This window comes from Sciurus carolinensis, chromosome 1 (assembly GCF_902686445.1).
Source record: "Sciurus carolinensis chromosome 1, mSciCar1.2, whole genome shotgun sequence".
NCBI classification, from domain to species: domain Eukaryota; kingdom Metazoa; phylum Chordata; class Mammalia; order Rodentia; family Sciuridae; genus Sciurus; species Sciurus carolinensis.
In genome coordinates, this window is record NC_062213.1 from 208,071,810 (window position 1) to 208,090,250 (window position 18,441).

The window sequence follows — 18,441 nt, forward strand, 5'->3', positions numbered from 1 at the left end:
GCCAGGCAAGGCCGGACAGGAGGAAGGCCAGGTGAGGGGGTCAGGACCTGCCCACAACCTCTCCCACTGCTCAAGACCAGAGTCCTCTCCTGAGTACCTCAGGTCCCTCTGTCCACCCCAGACCAGTTTCTATTTAAGCCCCTGAGCCAACCCTGCTCCAGCTGTCCCTGTCGCGGGAAAGGAGACCTAACAGGTTTAATTCACGGCTGACACCGCTCCAGGGCGGGGCGCTGGGCGAGGCGCGGGCCTACCTTCACTGTCCACCCACTTGAGGGTGAGGGGAAGTTCCTGGTGCAGCTGGCACATGTCCCGCACTTCCTCACAGAGCTCATCGAAGGTCGTGGTGGCGTCCACACTGGTGATCAGGATGTCCCTGGGGCAAGAGGACACCACCGTCACATTCACCACGGTCACATGTGAACGAAAACACTACCGATTAAACAAACTATTGGCCACACAAATTAAATGCGATTTCCCCAAAGACAGCGCAAGAGTCCCTCTACAAACACGTCAAACAGAACCACTGACCACAGGCTTTTAAAATTCCCACCAGGAGATGGAGCAACAGCAGGCGCCCCCTGGTGGAGGTGGGGCAGTGACACCGGATTCCAATTCTGCCCACAAAGGTACCCAGGGGTGGACACAAACGGGTCAGTTCAAGCCCTTGGGGGTCGCTTCGGGAAAAGGATCCAGTCAAACCTCCCATTGAACCTTGCAGGGTGCAAACCATGGTGGCCACGGAAGCAAGAGCTTCACAGAGGTGGAAGAATCAGCCACTTTGTCAAGGGGCTTTTCCACCCAGGAGGGAGGCTGATCAACCTCCCTGCGTAGGGCCTCACTGTTTCTTCCAAGTCGCAGGATGTCATTGCCTTTTATCTTTTCTTTCGAAATTGGAAGTGTACCTGGACAGTGGGAGATGGCTCCGGGATCCCAGGTGCCCTTCACTGGTTCTGGGAAACCCAACACCCCCCAGGATCAAGTGGGGACCCGGCTTCCCCGCCTCCCAGGGAGAAGCCTCTTGTTCTGGGGGCAGCTCTGAGCAGGACTCTGCCAAGCTCCTCGAAGCTGCAGGGAAAATCTACCTATGGACACCCAGAGTGAGTAAAACCAGAGAAGCCCAACCTCTAGAGCAAGGGGTCCTGCTGGCGTTGATCCCTGGCCTCCCGCCATGCCCTCTGAATTCTGTCAAAAAGGTTTTATAAACAGTCAGGGCCACCAGGACCCAGGATCTGAGATGCATCCCATGGCCTCCCAGCACAGCAGCCCAGGATCTGCCTGGCCATGAGCCTCGCCTGACCCAGACCACCACCCCAGGGGAGGGGGCAAACGCTGCCCACCTGGAACTACTGGAACTGGCCACCTCTCACTGTTCAGTGTCCCCACGCTCTCCACAGGGACAAGCCCAGTTCATCTTTCCTGCAGCCTGCAGTAACATGGCAGACAAGGAAACTGAGGCACAGAAGGGCCCCTAACCAGCTGGGCGGCTCCAGAGTCCAAGCTCCCCTCCCACCTGTCACCTGGGGCTGCCCAGACTTGGTAGTCACACTGCCCACACACAGGCTGCCTGACAGCATTACCAGTCCTGCAGCCAAGAACTCAGGGATTCTGAGGGTGTACCATCCCTCAGCCTTTGACCCCTTCCCGCTACTAGTGGAAGCTATTCTCTGCCCCAACCCCCTAGTGCCTGGAAGACAGGTGGGTCACTCCCGTGAAACCCAGGGCTTCAGGCAGGAGGCTGTCCACTTCCAGTCGCATCCCAGTCCTGGGAAGAGCAGTGCCTCTGAGCCCTTCAGGAGACAGCCCTGGGCAGGGGCCAGTGGCTCTTAATGGCCTGGGGAGTCATCACCACTCTGGCTGGCCAACCTCACTGGACCCTGCATCCTGAATGCAAACGTTTGGAAGAGCAGCCTGAGCAGGAGGGAGAACCCAGCAGCCTGGGAGGCGGGCTCTCCACTCCCGGATCACCGCGGCCTCTGAAAACATGGGTGCTGCTCAAACCCTCTCAGACTTGTGGGTGACCACTGGGGTGGGACATGAGACCCTGACCTCAAGCCTCAGAGGGATTAGGACAGGTAGGGGGACAGATGGCCGTCACATCATTCTCATCTAAAAATAGGTTTCAGTATGTAGGATCCTCAGCTGTGACCCTGTGGCCTCGCATGGGGCAGTCTCACCCCAGATCCCCAGGACACCCAGACCCAGGCCTTTTCAAAGCGGAGAGCTAGCCTAGGCAGCCACTTTCTGGTCACCACTGACTTGGTGCCCAAGCCCTGAAGAGGTGCTCTGCAGACGCATTCAGGTGGGAAGGGGAGGGCCCTCTTCATGGAGGGGGAGAAGCACTGAAAGGGGGGGTGGAGGAAGGAGAAAGGGTGCAGGGAGAGGGGAGGGGGGAAGAATAAGGGAGGGACAGGGCAGCAGGGAAAGGAAGAGGGCAGGGGCTCCACCTGCCCAGTCCTGGAACCCAGAGGCAACAGGTTGAATTACTGCACTGTAACCAAAGCACTCCCCAGGGGCCGGAGCAAGGGGAGGGGGCAGACTGGGAGTGTGGCCCGGGACTGGGGGTGGGGCACTGCCTGCAAGGTCCCGCTGCACCTGGAGGTGCTGGCTGAACTGGCACTGGGGGATGCTGGAGGTGTGGTGCCCACCCACGGTACAGATCCCCTCAGTAGGATCAGCCCCAGCTTAAGTCTGGTGGTTCCAGGTTGAGAAGGGAACACAAGTCTCTGGGAAGCTAACAGGTGCTCAGCTCAGAACAGGCCAGCAGGATGCTTGGGGGTCTGATGGCACTGGCCTAGCTTCCATTCTCCCCTTTCCAGGCTGGAGACAGAACTGACCTCCACTTTTTCAGGTGGGGCTAGAGAGTCAGGTCCCCTCTTCCTTCTGACTCTGCCACCCCGCACCCCCACCCCAGGTGCATGTCAAAGGCAGAGGCACTAGGCTGGAGGGGCCCAAGGGTCTCAGGGAGAGACAGCCAAGCTTCAACGAGAGACCTGGGGTCAAGCAGCCCCTGAAGCCCAACCTCCTCAGAGTCAGAGGGGACACCACCTGTGGCCACCATGTCCCACCACTTCAGTCCACTCCTCCCAAGGACAGGCCAGGAGAGGTGCAGGTTGCAAGACCCCCAGGAATATGAGTGCCCAGTTCACTGTGCTCCCTCCCAGCAGTGGGACCCTCCAACCTGGAGCGCCCTGGTCTCAGCTGGGGCTCCTGGAAATACAACAGACCAGCTGAAGGAAGAAGCCAATGAGCCAGTCCCCCCGACCCGCTGTCTACACAGGTGACGCTGGATCCTTCCCCTGTGCCTGGGCAAAACCGGCCACCTGGGCAAAGTGCCCTCCGGAGCTCCCCGACATTGACCCCTGTGCGGTTGCTTGCCACACTTCACAGCTAGATGGGTGGAGTACAGGACGCAGTGAGTGACCAACCCCAAAGCCCGCCTCCAGTAAACTGACGGGTCTCCACCCTGTCCCGGTGCAAATGCTATCAAACCTGCCAGAGACGCTCTTCCCACGACCACGGTGGCTTATGGCCATGGCCTTCACCTGGGTCACGGACTTCCCTTAAACCGACACGTCTTAAACCAAGGGCCAGTTCACAAGTTTTCAGTTTGACAAAAACTTTTTTTTGAGTCTTTACAGGGTTATGGCCTGACGCACTTTCCGGTGAAAATGTCAACAACAGTGACCAGGGCTGGGGAGCGCGCAGCAACGCCCGCCGCCCGCGCCGCGGGGTCCCGCAGGGCAGGTGCTGGCCCCGCGGGGACGCGCGCCGCAGTGCTCAGGCCGGGCCCAGCCGCCCCGCCCTCCAGGTTTCCCACCGGAGACATCAAGGGCGTCTCGGGCGCGGAGTCGCCCGGGGCCGCCTCCCGGAGCTGCAGTGTCGGGACCTCCCGGGACGCCCCCGGGCCCCGAGGAGCCGCGCTGTCCCCTCCCTCCCGCGCTGCCGCCCGCAGAGGCGTCGGACAGGCCCCGACGGCCGCGGTCCGGCTGCCCGCGCGCCCGACCGTCGGGCGCCGCGCGCTCACCCGCTGTAGTGCGCCTTCAGGCGGACGCGGCCGCCGCTCCCGTCCATCTTGGGGCTGGTCCTGCTGGGCATGGCGCGCTCCGCCGGCCGCCGTCAGCGCCGCTCCCGGGACGCTCGGGCCATGGCGCGGGGCGCCTGCGGCGGTCAGGGGCGCCAGGTGGGGCGGACGGCGGAACGCGGAAGGGGAGCGCGCCGCGGGCACCGACGGCGCGGCCCCGCCAACTCCGCGGAACTTGGGCGGCGGGCGGGGCGGGTGGGCGCGGCCGGCGGGTACGCGCAGGGGCGGGGGGCGCGCACGGAGCCCGGCGTCCGGCGGGAGGCGGTGTCCGAACTTCGCCGACTGGGCCAGCCGGCGGCCAATCCGCCGGGCGGGCGGTCTCGGGGCGGGGGCCGCGGCACCTGCGGCCAATGAGGGCGAGGCGGGGCCGCCACCTGGGCCAATCCTCGGGGGACCGCGCGGTCGCCGCCCAATGGCGCGCGCGGGGCGGACTACCTGTCGGGCGGGGCGCGGCCACCTGCGGCCAATGGGAGCGCGCGGCGGCGGCTCTGCCCGGCAACGGGTAGGGCGGCGCGGGCCCCCGCCAGCCTCGGGGACCCCCGGCGGCCCGGGCCTGCCCTCCGCGCCGGCCCCTGGAGGCCACGGTGCCAAGGTGGGCCTCGCGGCCTTGGACGCGCACGTTCTCGGCTCCCGCGGACCTGCCCACCGAGTGGGCACTAGCGAGCCCGGGCGGTGGCGGCGAGCGCGGGTCTGAGGCGCTGGTCCAGGACCGCGGGCGCGGGTAGCGGGTGGCTCAGTAGCGCGGGCCGAGGGAGCCGCGCCTCCCGGCGTTAGCCGCCGTCCCTAAGGCCGCGGAGCAAAGAACCTGGCCAGCATCCCGACTCTGCTAACTCTCAGGACCCGACTCCCTCCTGCCCCTTAGAAATCCACGATCCCCAGCGGGGAAGAGTTGTCTACACTCGCTGCCGCCGCTCCAATTCACTTCTCGACCTGGGCAAATCCTGGACGATTTTAAGACCTCTCGGTCTTCGTTTTCGCCTCACAGATTCTTCTGGCGCGGGCGACCTGGAGGACCGCACAGAGAGCTCTGTGGTCGTAGCTCTCCCGGGGGCGAGCGGTGGCAGGCCTCTTGACAGCGCTGAAGTGTCTCCCAGTGAAGCCTCGCGAGGCGCCTGCCCACTTGGGAGACAGCCGTGATCCCAGGCTTTTCCTCACCTGATCTGTGGCTGCGAGTTTTGGAGAGGGTGCTTCTTTCCAGATCTCCTCCTCCCCCTCCTCCTGATCACACGCCCTTGAAAACGGGGTGCGCGTAGCCTCAGCCACTGCCACCCTGCACCCTCCTAAGAGCTCCCTCAGCTGCCTGTCCCCACCTCAGTCAGTGCCAGCTCCCTCTTTTCAAGGGTTCAGCCTCAAAACCTTGGAGTCCCCTTTGACCCGCCCTCCCTCCACCTGCAAATCTGAACAGCTCCCCCTTCCACATACTCCCAGAACCTAACCACACACCACCACAGGCTCTGTGCTGGGACTGTTGCAGCAGCCGCCAGTTTCCTCCACACCTAGTCACTGATGTCCAGTGTTCAGAAGCCTCCACTGGTGCCCACTGCTCCCGGATGACAGCCGAGTCCTCAGCACGAACCACAGGCCCTACGGCACCTGGGACCACAGTCCTCTCTCCATTTCCCCTGCTCTCATCCTGGCTTCCCCAGCCACCTGACCTCCTTGCTGGTTCTGGCCTCAGGACCCTTGCAAGTGTGGTTCCTTCTCCCAGACGTGCCTTCCCAATTATCTGGCAGACTTCTTTGAGTCTGTTCCTAACATACCCAGTGCCCACATGAGCAGTTTGTTCCCCCGTCCCCAGCTCAGGCATGCAGAACTCTAGGGTCCTCTGCTGGGCGTGAAGGGAAGGGGGACCAGGGTGGATGCAGCCTGGCAGGACGGGGCAGTGATTGGCAGCAATCTGCGCCCAGGAGGCAGGGGGCCTGCTGGCAGCAACCAACCTTCTCCACCGTACCAGGCCCTGCAGCCAACACTGTTGCCAGGGCTGTAGCCTTGACCCCCTGGCCATCCAGAGCCCCCTCTGGCACTAGGCCTTGAGCACTTCCTGCTGGGCTGGCTTGGTGTGCACAGGCCACCCTGGCGGGGGTCCTCGGGCACCCTAGCACTCCCCCCATGCCCTGTGATTGAAGGAGGGTCAAGGTGGCACCACTGCAGGCAAGAGGGCCAGCCAGTGTTTCCTTTCTGTCCACTGGACACCATTTCTCAGATGCCCCACCCAAGGGCCCACTGGACTCAACGGCTCTTGTCCAGCCCCAGAGCTCTTGCTAACCAGGGCAGCCCTTCTGGGTGAGGGGTCAAGGGCCCCCTGCTGGAAGCTGGTTTCCAGGGTCACTGCCTGTCCCCCAGTCCTGGGGAAGGAGGGACGCAGGAGCTGCTGGCTGGTCTCAGAGGGTGAGCCTGTTTTCTGGGGGTAGGGGAGGAGGGGACACCTAATCCGGAAGGAGGCCTCAGTGGCGTCCCATCCCCCCGCCTTGGACCCTGCCCATCGGGGGTGGAGTGGGGGAGTCACGTGCAACTCTGCAGAGACTCCAGCAGAGGGCCAGGGTCACCCTGCTGTCAGGAAAACCTCCCAGGCCTCCCTCCCAGGGCTCCACCCACCCCTGCCCTGCCCTTCCTCTCCGGAGGGGGTCTCCCCGTTGAGGAGGCTGGCAAAACAAAGGCCCCCGCCCAGGCCCTGGGACCTCCTGGAGGAGGGGGGCCCATGGCTGGGGGAATTCCAGCAACCCCCAACCTAGAGGCCCCTGGGAGAGGAGGGTGCTGGCCTGAGGGACAGGCAGGCAAGCCTACAGAACAGTGTCACCAGGGTCGCCATTTTGCCTGGCAACAGGTCATTGTGTGTTCCCAAATTTGCTGACATTCCCCTGTCAGGCTGGGACCCCGTTCTGTCCACTGGCTTCTCTCGGCACCTGGCAGCTGGTGGAAGGTGTGAGTGAATGAACAGGTGAGTGCTCCTTGGGATTGCTGGAGCCAGTTCCTAGGGCTCTGTCCCCACAAGGGAGACACCCCTGTCACTGCCTGGCCACCAGCAGGCAGTCTATGACTTAAGACAGGTTTCAAGGACTCCATGGAGGCCATCCAGGGCAGGTGGGGACGGAGGTGACCCTTGGAACCTGCCAGGCGGAGCAGACACCAGTTGAAGAGGTGACCTTTGGAGCAGAGAAGAGCCCTGGAACTGCTGAGGGCGGGTCCTTTCCTTAGTCCTCAAGTTTCACACCTCCCCCCAGGTGTGGGGAGGGGACCAAGCAGGTGACCAGTGGTTGGCAGAGGGCAGAGTGAGGACTGGGACATCCAGACCCTTGACCCTCAGGAAGGACTGGCTCTCCAGTGGCACCAGCCTTACCCTCAGCTCCCTCTGACAATGACCCTGTGCTGGGATCCTCCGCAAAGGGGTTTCTGCTCTGCCTGCGTCAGCAGCCCAGCCCAGCTCGTGGTGGGTCAGGCCAGGCTCCCGGGGTCCCCCTGCCAGGTGCGAGTCTGACCTGGGTGGGACCTGGCCAGGACCCCTCAGGCCACAGGAAGGGCCCGGAACATCTGCTGACAGTGCCTGGCGCTCAGAGCTGAGGGAGGGGCCGTGGCAGATGTTTCCCTTGTCACAGATCACGGGCTTTGGAGGAGCTGGCTCCAGCGGCAACACCCACCTCCTGCACTACTGATGCGGCCGATGTTGAGGGCCCGCGAGGTGCCAGCAGTGGCTAGGGTGGGCTAGGGTGGTACCCGCACGGGGCCCACATGCTGGTGGGGACAGGCCCCTGTCAACGTACCACATGGACCTGCAAGATGGCAGCTGTGCCGGGGACAGGAGACCAGGTCCTGGAGGACAGGCTGGTTCTTGGACCTGGGATGTGGGCAGTGGACCCTGTGGCGCTGGGGAGCAGGGAGGTCGATGAGAACTGTGGAGTGCAGGAGGGTGGGGAGGGTGACATGGCCGGGGAGTCCTCCACAGAGGTGGGCGTGAAGGAGTGTGTGGTCCACGTGTGTGCATGGGAACCAGGGTGACTGTGTGTGTGGTCCCTGTGTGTGTGTGTGTGTGTGTGTGCGTGTGCACCCGGGTGCCTGTGTATGGTCCACGTGTGCGCATGTGCACCAGGGTGCCTGTGTGTGTGGTCCATGTGTGTATATGCACCCAGGTGACTGTGTGTTGTCCATATATGTACATGTGCACCAGGGGGCCTGTGTGTGCAGTCCACATGTATGTGTGTGCACCCGGGTGACTATGTGTGGTCCACGTATGTGCGTATGCATTCCGGTGCCTGTGTGGTCCATGTGTGTGTGCACCCAGGTGCCTGTGTGTGTGGCCCACATGTGTGTGTGTGCTCTCGGATGACTCTGTGGTCCACGTGTGTGCATGTGCACCGGGTGCCTGTGTGTGTGGTCCACAGGTGTGTGCACCTGGATGACTGTGTGTGGTCTACATGTGTGTGCACCCCAGTGCCTGTGTGTGGTTCACATGTGTGCATGTGCATCCAGGTGCCTGTGTGTGTGGTCCACGTCTGTGTCCCCCTGGGTGCCTGTGTGTGAGGTCCACATGCATGTGTGTGGCTGCAGATGTCTGCACTCCTGTGTGTGTGTGCATCCATGTGCTTTGCCTCTGGACACAACTTTGGTTTTCTGCCTGTGATTGGACATGTTTCTCCTGCAATCCAGCCTCCCTGCCCACTGCTGCTGGTGTTGGCTGGGTGGGCGTCCACCTCTGGGTGCCAGGGGCCTCCGTCTTTCTCAGTGAGCGCAGTGCCAAGTTTCCCCAGGAGGGGGCATAGGAGGGACGCTACTTCCCCACAGTGGTGCCTGGCTCCTGGGGCCTCGATCCTCCACTCAGCCACTGGCCTGGGTCACAGGGATGCTTTGTCCTCTGTCCTCCTCTAACACCGCACAGCCCTGCCTACCTGGCCCCCAATACAGGTGCTTCTATTTCCCCATCCCATCTTTGGGCTGCTTCCTGCCCCAGCCTGGATGCAGCCCACAGAGCCCTACCTGTGGGAGCAGCATCCCTTCCACACAGGGGACCCAGCCTGAGGCCTCCCGGTCTGCCTGGGGTGGCCGTCCTCAGACTGTGGCCCTACACACTGCTCACTCACCACAGTGGAGGACTTCTGGTCGTCCTGTGGTCCCTGGAGCATCTGCGGATGGACCTGGACACAATCTGAGTGTCTCCTATGGGTATGTTCTAGGACCTCGTTCTCCCTGTGTCCTTCCCTGTGTCCACTGTGTGTGCTCCCTGTTTCCTCCCTGTGTCCTCATTTTGTCCCTGGGTGCTCCCCATGTCCTCCCTGTGTCCTCATTTTGTCCCTGTGTCGTCCTCATGTCCTCCCCGTGTCCTCCCCATGTCCACTCCATGTCCTCCCCCCGTGCACCCCGTGTCCTCCCCGTGTCCTCCCTGTGTCCACCCGTGTCCTCCCCGTGTCCTCCCCGTGTCCTCCCCGTGTCCTCCCGTGTCCACCCGTGTCCTCCCCATGCCCTCATCTTGTCCCAGTGTGCTGGACCTCTGCGTTGTGTCTCTGCCACTCTCCATTCTCCCTCTTGTGGGGTCAACCTGAAGCTGCGTCCAGCGGAGGCGAGGCAGCTGGGAAAGTCTAGTTTTCTCTGTCCGTGGGTAGACGGGGGGACTGACGAGGGATGGGGTGCTGCAACGCTGCAGGAAGCGTTTTCCTCCCACTCAATCTTGGCATGGCTGTGACCTCCCTTGGGGACCTCCTGAGGGGCTGGGAGTCCTGGCTGGGGCCTGATGTCCCTGCGGGACATGTGCCACCCCCTCTCCGTGTGGGACATGCCACAGGGTGGAGCCGCTGTCCTTGGTGCCGGCTGAGGCAACCTGGTCAGGGTACTGGACAGACCACGCCTGGGCTCCCGGGCTGCAGGGTGGCGGGTGAGGCTGGAAGTGGAGTCTGCCCTGTGCCTCCCTCGGGGACTGGGGTTATTTAAGACCCAGTGGAGGTCAAGGAGCCTGCCAGAGTCATGTCGCCATGGCAATGCTGACAGCCCCTCCTGCCTCTGCTGTTTCAGCTCTGGAGGCTGAAGCCCGAGATGGCGGGCTGGGGGAAGGCCTCCAACCCTCAGCCTGAGCCGGGGCCTGGAATCCCGGCACCCACGTGTGTCTGAGGGGACCTGCTGCCAGTGGCCTCCGCTGCCCAACCCTGCCCTCCTGGTTTCCTCTGCCTTTTCTCAGACCAAGCTTGTTGCAGGGTGCGGCTGAGGCTGGGCGCTGTTCACAAACTGCCCAAAGGCCAGGCTGCCAGGGTGGCATCCTTCAGGTCCCTGGCCTGGCAAGGCTGTGGGGGAAGAGGTGCCTGCCGCCCACTTGGACTGTCCTCCAGGGAGCAGCCCACAGGAGGCATGGAGCTCCGGGGCCTTGGCCTTGCTGAGCCTGATAGTGCCCCCCCCAGGCACCACCCAAGGAAAGACCCGGAAATGCTACAGCTCTTGTCGCACCAGATGTCGTCTCTAAGATGTTGGCCTGCGTCCAGGGTGGGAGGCGGCTGTGGCCGGCCGCAGAGGGGAGCCCCGTCCACTGCGAACTCCGCTTGGCCCCAGTTCCCGGCCTTGGAGACAAAGGTGGTGCGTGCACACACACCCGGAACTCACTGGGGCAGGAGCAAGCCCCTCCGCCAGGACAGGAGGCGGGTCCTCCCAGCGGTGCTCGCCCCCGCTCTCCTTGGAAAGCGTCCCATCTGCCCCCTGCAGAGAAGGCCCTTGGACCTCATCGCTGAGAGTCAGGAGCCTGCTGACCCTTCCCCTGCCAAGCCCCCTTCAGGACAGGCCCTCATTCAGCCTTCAATGCACCTTGGGGGACATGTGCCCCCACCACATGGCGAGCTACTGCAGCTTTGAGAGATGGGCCACCTTCCTGGGGTCCGTGCAGGCACCCAGGGCATGGGCTCAGTGCACCTGTCCATGTCTGCACAGGACCTCGAGGACACTGGGAACTGTGTCATTGGGGTGACCTGAAGTGATCCATGCAAGTCGGGCTTCCAAGAGATGTCACCCAACCCTGCCCCAGACCGCCTGGAAGTGTGGCGTCCTTGATGGCCAGGGAAATGGGACTGGGGGGCCATCCCAGGCTGGAGACTCAAAGCTTGGGGCCAAGCTGGCTGCCCAGAACTTGTGCCTTGGGCTGTCCAGGAGGGACCCTGCTGAGGGAAAGGGCACCCTGAGGGGCCAGCAGACCTGTTGAAATGGTGCCTGCAGGTGGGACCCTGTCAGGAGCGTCTGCTGACCTGGGTGGGCCTGCCCAGGAGTCCTTCCCTGGCCTTGCTGGCCTGGGCTCCTCGCATGGGATGAGGGCCACCCCAGCTCCCTCCAGGTTGGGTGGCTGTCTAGCATAAGAGCTCCTTCCTTCCCAGGAGCTGCGAGCCTGAGCTCAAGGTCAGAGCTGGTAGGACCCTCGCACAGCCTGCTCACGCAGGGCACTGCCACAGCAGCTAGGCGTCCTGTGCCCTTGCCCAGGAACAGTCCAGGCCCCGGGCTTGCCACAGCCATGAGGGCATCAGAGACTGCTCTCCTGTCCTCCGTCACCTTCCACAGGTGCAGCCTGAGGGGTGCAGAGTCCTGCGTCCGTGGCCACTTCGAGGAGGTGGGCAGGCTGCCATGGGGACTCTTGTCCTGCAGATGTGAGTGAACCAAAAGCTCAATCCTCATCTCCAAGGCCAGTTAATGCCGATTTAAGAATAAGGACATGATTTTGAGAAAAAGGAAAAAGTCGTTTTTTTGCTTTGTTAGCAAAGGAGAAACATAAGGGACTGTCCCTGACCCTGTGGCTCTGCCCTCAGGAGGGACCGTCCCTGAGCCTGTGGCTCTGCCCTCAGGAGGGGCCGTCCCTGACCCTGTGGCTCTGCCCTCAGGAGGGACCGTCCCTGAGCCTGTGGCTCTGCCCTCAGGAGGGGCCGTCCCTGAGCCTGTGCCTCTGCCCTCAGGAGGGACCGTCCCTGAGCCTGTGCCTCTGCCCTCAGGAGGGACCGTCCCTGAGCCTGTGGCTCTGCCCTCAGGAGGGGCCGTCCCTGAGCCTGTGGCTCTGCCCTCAGGAGGGACCGTCCCTGAGCCTGTGCCTCTGCCCTCAGGAGGGACCGTCCCTGACCCTGTGCCTCTGCCCTCAGGAGGGACCGTCCCTGAGCCTGTGCCTCTGCCCTCAGGAGGGACCGTCCCTGAGCCTGTGGCTCTGCCCTCAGGAGGGACCGTCCCTGACCCTGTGGCTCTGCCCTCAGGAGGGACCGTCCCTGAGCCTGTGGCTCTGCCCTCAGGAGGGACCGTCCCTGAGCCTGTGGCTCTGCCCTCAGGAGGGACCGTCCCTGAGCCTGTGGCTCTGCCCTCAGGAGGGGCCGTCCCTGACCCTGTGGCTCTGCCCTCAGGAGGGACCGTCCCTGAGCCTGTGGCTCTGCCCTCAGGAGGGGCCGTCCCTGACCCTGTGGCTCTGCCCTCAGGAGGGGCCGTCCCTGAGCCTGTGCCTCTGCCCTCAGGAGGGACCGTCCCTGAGCCTGTGGCTCTGCCCTCAGGAGGGGCCGTCCCTGAGCCTGTGGCTCTGCCCTCAGGAGGGACCGTCCCTGAGCCTGTGGCTCTGCCCTCAGGAGGGGCCGTCCCTGACCCTGTGGCTCTGCCCTCAGGAGGGACCGTCCCTGAGCCTGTGGCTCTGCCCTCAGGAGGGACCGTCCCTGAGCCTGTGCCTCTGCCCTCAGGAGGGACCGTCCCTGACCCTATGGCTCTGCCCTCAGGAGGGACCGTCCCTGACCCTGTGGCTCTGCCCTCAGGAGGGACCGTCCCTGAGCCTGTGGCTCTGCCCTCAGGAGGGACCGTCCCTGAGCCTGTGGCTCTGCCCTCAGGAGGGACCGTCCCTGAGCCTGTGGCTCTGCCCTCAGGAGGGACCGTCCCTGACCCTGTGGCTCTGCCCTCAGGAGGGACCGTCCCTGACCCTGTGGCTCTGCCCTCAGGAGGGGCCGTCCCTGAGCCTGTGGCCCTGCCCTCAGGAGGGGCCGTCCCTGAGCCTGTGGCTCTGCCCTCAGGAGGGACCGTCCCTGAGCCTGTGGCTCTGCCCTCAGGAGGGGCCGTCCCTGAGCCTGTGGCTCTGCCCTCAGGAGGGACCGTCCCTGAGCCTGTGGCTCTGCCCTCAGGAGGGACCGTCCCTGAGCCTGTGGCTCTGCCCTCAGGAGGCACCGTCCCTGAGCCTGTGGCTCTGCCCTCAGGAGGGACCGTCCCTGAGCCTGTGCCTCTGCCCTCAGGAGGGACCGTCCCTGAGCCTGTGGCTCTGCCCTCAGGAGGGCCCGTCCCTGACCCTGTGGCCCTGCCCTCAGGAGGGCCCGTCCCTGACCCTGTGGCTCTGCCCTCAGGAGGGACCGTCCCTGACCCTGTGCCTCTGCCCTCAGGAGGGCCCGTCCCTGAGCCTGTGGCTCTGCCCTCAGGAGGGCCCGTCCCTGACCCTGTGGCCCTGCCCTCAGGAGGGACCGTCCCTGAGCCTGTGGCCCTGCCCTCAGGAGGAGCAGGGGGATTTTAAAGGAGCTATTAAAAGGCTCCATTCTGGGGGTGTCATGACACTCTCCGGCCCGGCCGAGGCTGGGTTGGGGCTCACTCGTTAACTTGGGAGATACTCACTTCCCAGATCCTCAGCAGGCGTCTCCTTCCTGTGGAGCTCAGAGAGCTCAGAGAGCTCAGCTTGTTCCCTGCCTCCAGGTTAGGGAGGGGGAGAGGGGAAGAGGGGAAGGAAAACTTGTCCCTTTTAAAAATAAGCCTCAGAGCCATACGCAGAAGGAGAAGTGGACCACTGCTCCCCAACCCTGCATCCTGAGAGGGCCAGCCTGACCTCGGCCCTTCCCAGGGACCAGGGGTGGGAAAGCGACATCACAGGACCTGGGCAGGAAGACTGGGCCACTTGCCTTTCCCTAATAGGCTCAGCTGGAGTTCTGGAGCCACGGCTCCCTGGGTCTGTTCGGTGACTCCTCTGCGCCCCGCAGATGGTGCCTGGGTGTGGGCATGGGGTCAGGTGGCTGAGAGACCTGCAGGCCCACATCCCAGGGCCCCAAGACCCCATGGGCCTGGCGGTGGTGAGCTGGCCTGGGCATCCCATACCCCCACAGCTGACCCCACAGCTGGAACTTTCTAGCACCAGCTGGTCTGCCTGGGTCTCACAGTCACTCCTCACAGCACCAGAGTGTGTGGGCACCTCTGCACCAGACCCCCTTTCCACAAAACCCACAGGAGCAACAGGGTGCACCCGGGTGGTGGTACACAATGGAGGACCAACCCTGAGTTTAAGGGTCTGCATGTGTTACAGTGGGTGGCAAAGAGCCCACCCTTTGCCTGGGAGGAGACAACTCCAAGCTCTTTGCTCTACGGACACCCTTGGAGGCCGGGCGCATAGCTCGGGGAAGGCCACAGAAACACCAGTTGGAGAGCTCCCGGTGGCAGCATGGCCCTCCCAGCAGAGGTGGCTGTCCCCCACCCTGTTGGAAGGTGACCCCTCTAAGTCTCTGCCTGGGCGTCCATTCAGCTCCTTGGCCCCTGCACATCCTCAGCCTCCTCCCAGGGTCCCTCCCTTGACCTCGGGGAGCAGTGGACAAACTCCCTAGAGGCCCAGGCTGGTGGGCTAGACCGTCCCCCACCGGCCCCAGCACTGCACCCTCCTGGAATAGGGGCAGATGCTGCCCTTAAAATTCACACCCTGGCCTCGGTGAACCAAAAGCCAAAGCCCTCCTCATGTGTGCTGAGCTGGTGAGGCGAAGTCACTGGAGGGAGAACTGGGGACAGGGGCCCACAGCGGGCTCCTCCTCTTCCTTCCCACAGGCAGGGCTGCGAGAGGGCTTCCCAACTCATAGGGTCCATCCTTCTCCTCAGAGCAGAAAGCTTGGGACCCAACCTCGCCACACCATGGAGTAAATCATGAGCCTCCCAGAGTCACCCCGGCCCATTGGACCTGGGCAGGGCGGTTGGAGACAGCGGCCCTGCCTGCGAAGCTCGTCCTGCTGCAGTCTAGACCTCAGTGCCAACTGACTTTCCTGCATTTCTTCTCAGGGACAAACTGCCCCCGAATGGGAGCCTTGGGCCGAGTGACAGGAGTGCCAGGTGCTGGGCGACCACAGAGCTAGACTCTGCTGCAGGTGCTTTTCCTAGAGGGACTCCTGCTAGAGCCACAGCGACCCCAAGAGGAAGGGCCGCTGCCTCGTGCTCTGTAGGCTGGTGCCAGGGCTTCAGCTCCATCGCAGAGACAGACACCCGACAGGAGCACGGGGGAGCCCTGCTGGCTCACAGCCTTGGAGCTCAGTCCGTGGCCGTGGGGACCTATCCGTTTGGGATGGTGGCAAGGCAGCACACCATGGTGGGGAGCAGAGCTGCCCACCTCCTGGCAGCCAGGGCAGAGACAGAAAGCAGAAGGGGTCGGTCCCCGTGTCCCTCAAGGGCACACTCCAGTGACAGCTCCAAGCTGCAGCCGGTGCCTCCTCAGAGCCTCGGGGCGGGGGAGCCAGAGCTGCCAGCCCAGCCTCAGAGGCTCTTGCTCTTCCCATCTCGCCTCAGGGGTGTCGCCCCACCTCTGCCCGCTTCTTCCCTTGGCCTCCTCCCCATGTCTGTGAGCTCTCATAGAGGACACCAGAGGCCAGACATAGCAGTGGGCTCATCCTGATGCAGGGTGACCTCATCTTACATCTTCAAGAACTGCTTCCAAGTGAGGTCACCTTCCCAGTACCAGGGTTAGGACTTGCTGACCTTCAGGAACACTTTCCACTCTGCGCTTGTCCTTCTCAGGATCTGCTTGCCTTCTCCCACTGCATCCCACACCCATCGGCGGGACCGAGTCCCTGCACAGCCTGAGCAGTGCCCACCACCTGTCCCAGCAGGAGCCCTGGTCAGGTGTGCAAGTGAGCTGGTGGCTGCTGCAGAGGAGGAGCGTGGGCAGGGGAGGAAGTCCTGCTGCACCCCAGTGCATGCTGGGACGGGTTCACTCGACCACGCCGAATCCTCCTGTTATTCCCATCTGCGGAGCCAGAGCCCTCATGGTAGAAAGGACCAAGTCAAAGTCTGGGGGCAGCCCTCGTGGGTGCAGCTGGTGGGCAGATGCCCCCAGGGTTGGTACCTCCCTCTGGACTGAGTTGAACAGACTTCTCCCAGAACCTCGGAATGACTTTACTGGGAAACGGGGTCTTTGCAGATGTAGGTGGTTAAGAGAGCACCGTGCTGAAGTAGGGTGAGGCATGAAGCAAGTGTGGGGCACCCGTGGAGGAAGAGAGAGAGGCCCAGAGACAGATGCCATTGACGATGGAGGCAGTTGTGGGGGGCACGGGCCAGAGGACCAAGGATGGCCACTGCAGTAGGAGCACAGAGCCCGGCCCAGGTTCTCCCAGGAGCCTCCCCGGGGGGCCGACCCTACCCACACCTGGCTCTGGGGCTTGCCGCCTCCAGAGCTCTGAGAGCAGCGGCTTTTGCTGTTGTAAATCCTCTGGTTTGTGGCACTTGGTTCTGGCAGCCTTAGGAAGAGAGATCCCGACCCCCACGTAAACTCCCTGCACCCAGGGCCCTGCTGGGCTTGGCCTAAGGGAGCCCATGGCTGAGAGGAGGGGCAGGGCTGGTCCTCGATTTGGGGCTAGTCCTGCCCTTGGCGCAGAAGAGGCTGGGCACTGTCTCCCCTCACCCTGGGCCCCCGCCTCAGCCTCCAGGGGGCTTTAGAAGTCCCCGTTCCCAGCACACATCCCTGCCTGTGTCAGAGGAGGCCACCAAGCCCCGTGACCTGCCCCTGCCAGGATGAGGCGCCCGCCAACTGCCCCAGGTGCTCCTGGCAGAGAGGCCACTATCCCCTCCCGAGCTGGATCCTCTCAGCTGCAAACTTTGATCCGCCCCTGGCCTTCAATCTGTTCCTGCCGTCACCACCGGAATAGAAGCTGCTGTTTTGAAAAGCACCAGTCCTTCCTCCTGGCCCTGTAAACATGTGGGCAGAAATAGCAGCCTGAGGCTGCAGAGAGACTGCTGGGTGCAGACTCAGGCGAAGGCTGCAGCTCAGTGGGCCTGGCTGCGTGGGAGCCCAAGGCAGCCTCAAAAGCGGCTTTAAATAGCTCCCCGTGGGTACATGCAGCCGAGCTGGGCAGCTGCGGGTGGCAAGGAGGCAGGGCAGAGGTGGGCGCTGGGGGGAGCTCCTGGCCTTGCAGGGGCGTCAGCCTGCTGGCCTCTGGATCCAGGTGAGTTCAGCACTCAGTGAACTTGAACCCACCCGCTCCCCAGAGGCCCAGAGCCAGCACTGACCCTGCTCGCCTTCCTCAGGGCTGAGGCCCGGCTGCCCTGGGGTGAGAGGAGGCACTGTGTTCCATCTGGAGCTTGGGCCCCAACCCGGGCAGCTCTCCAGGTCCACAGAGGTGGAAAGCAGTTGCCCTGCTGAGAGGCCCCAGGTGAACAAAGAGCCTGTTCCTGAGCCACACGGGCCTCCCTATTCTGTGGCTGTGCTCTGCTGCCTCCCCCACTGTCAGGAGCTGGCCTGGGGCCCCAGCTGACCCAGATCCGCCTCTGCTGCTGCTTGGCCACCTGTTCCCTGCTGGCTCCAAGGCCCATTTCCTGTGTGCGGCTCCTGGTCACGCTGGAGCCCAGGCCTTCCCAAGCCTCCTAGCCCCGTCTTCAGTGCAGGGCCTGCAGGGTGACTTGGGTGTGGTCTTTGGGGGTGAGGGATTTTGAGCTAGAGGCAGAAGTGGTGAGTCCGGCCATGGTCTGGGCAGATACCCTCCTCTGCCCCCTGGGAAACAGCTGGAGCCTGTGACCCTGGCAAAATGTCTGGGCCATCAGTGACCTCATTGCCCTGCCACCTACAATGGCCTGGGGCCACTGAGGGTCTGGTCAGCTCACACTGTGGGCCGTGGTCATGGGCACTCTTGTGGTCCACGACAGTCACCACCAAGTGTCCCAGTGCAGTGGGGTGGGGGCCACCAGGAGGGTGACAAAGCCAGCAGGCTGTGGCAGGATGCCACCCGATCAGGAAGGGTGCTGGACCTCACGGGCTGCTCCTCTGGAGCCGGCCTCTGCCGGCTCTGCTGGCTCTGCGGGCTGGACCCTGCAGCAGTCAAGGGGTGGACAGCTGTTCTGCTAATTGCACACTGTGCCTTCCGTGTGGATGACCCAGTGCCACGGAAAAGCTGCACCCCCTCATTAAGAGCAGCCTGTCTCATGCTCCAATGGCTGTCAGGTTCTTGAACTGCGATGTTGTCACCCTGAGTCCTTGGTAGCAGCATGTGGGATGGACAGAGTGTCTGTGTGGCCTCAAGTGTCCCCCAAGTCTCCATCACCTCATCCAAGAAGGCACCAGAGTGGCACCCTGGGCCTGGGCACCCACCAGGGACCAAGGGGTGTTGCCCCCGGGGCCTCCTCCAGGCCCCTGCGCCTCTGGCCTTCCCTGGTGCTCATCTGCTGGGACA

The 18,441-nt window shown here is 63.4% G+C and overlaps 1 protein-coding gene across 1 annotated transcript in view; it reads right to left on the reverse strand.

Moving 5' to 3' along the window:
* The window catches only part of Prkcz (protein kinase C zeta), an 83,223-nt gene extending 78,944 nt beyond the window's left edge, over nucleotides 1–4,279 (reverse strand). The window contains exons 1-2 of the mRNA XM_047550974.1: nucleotides 4,025–4,279; nucleotides 252–373 (exon numbers count right to left, since the gene is read on the reverse strand). Coding sequence (XP_047406930.1) covers nucleotides 252–373; nucleotides 4,025–4,095 — 193 coding nt within the window. The 5' untranslated portion in view covers nucleotides 4,096–4,279. The remainder of the gene's footprint in view (nucleotides 1–251; nucleotides 374–4,024) is intronic.
* Between the last annotated feature and the right edge of the window lie 14,162 nt (nucleotides 4,280–18,441).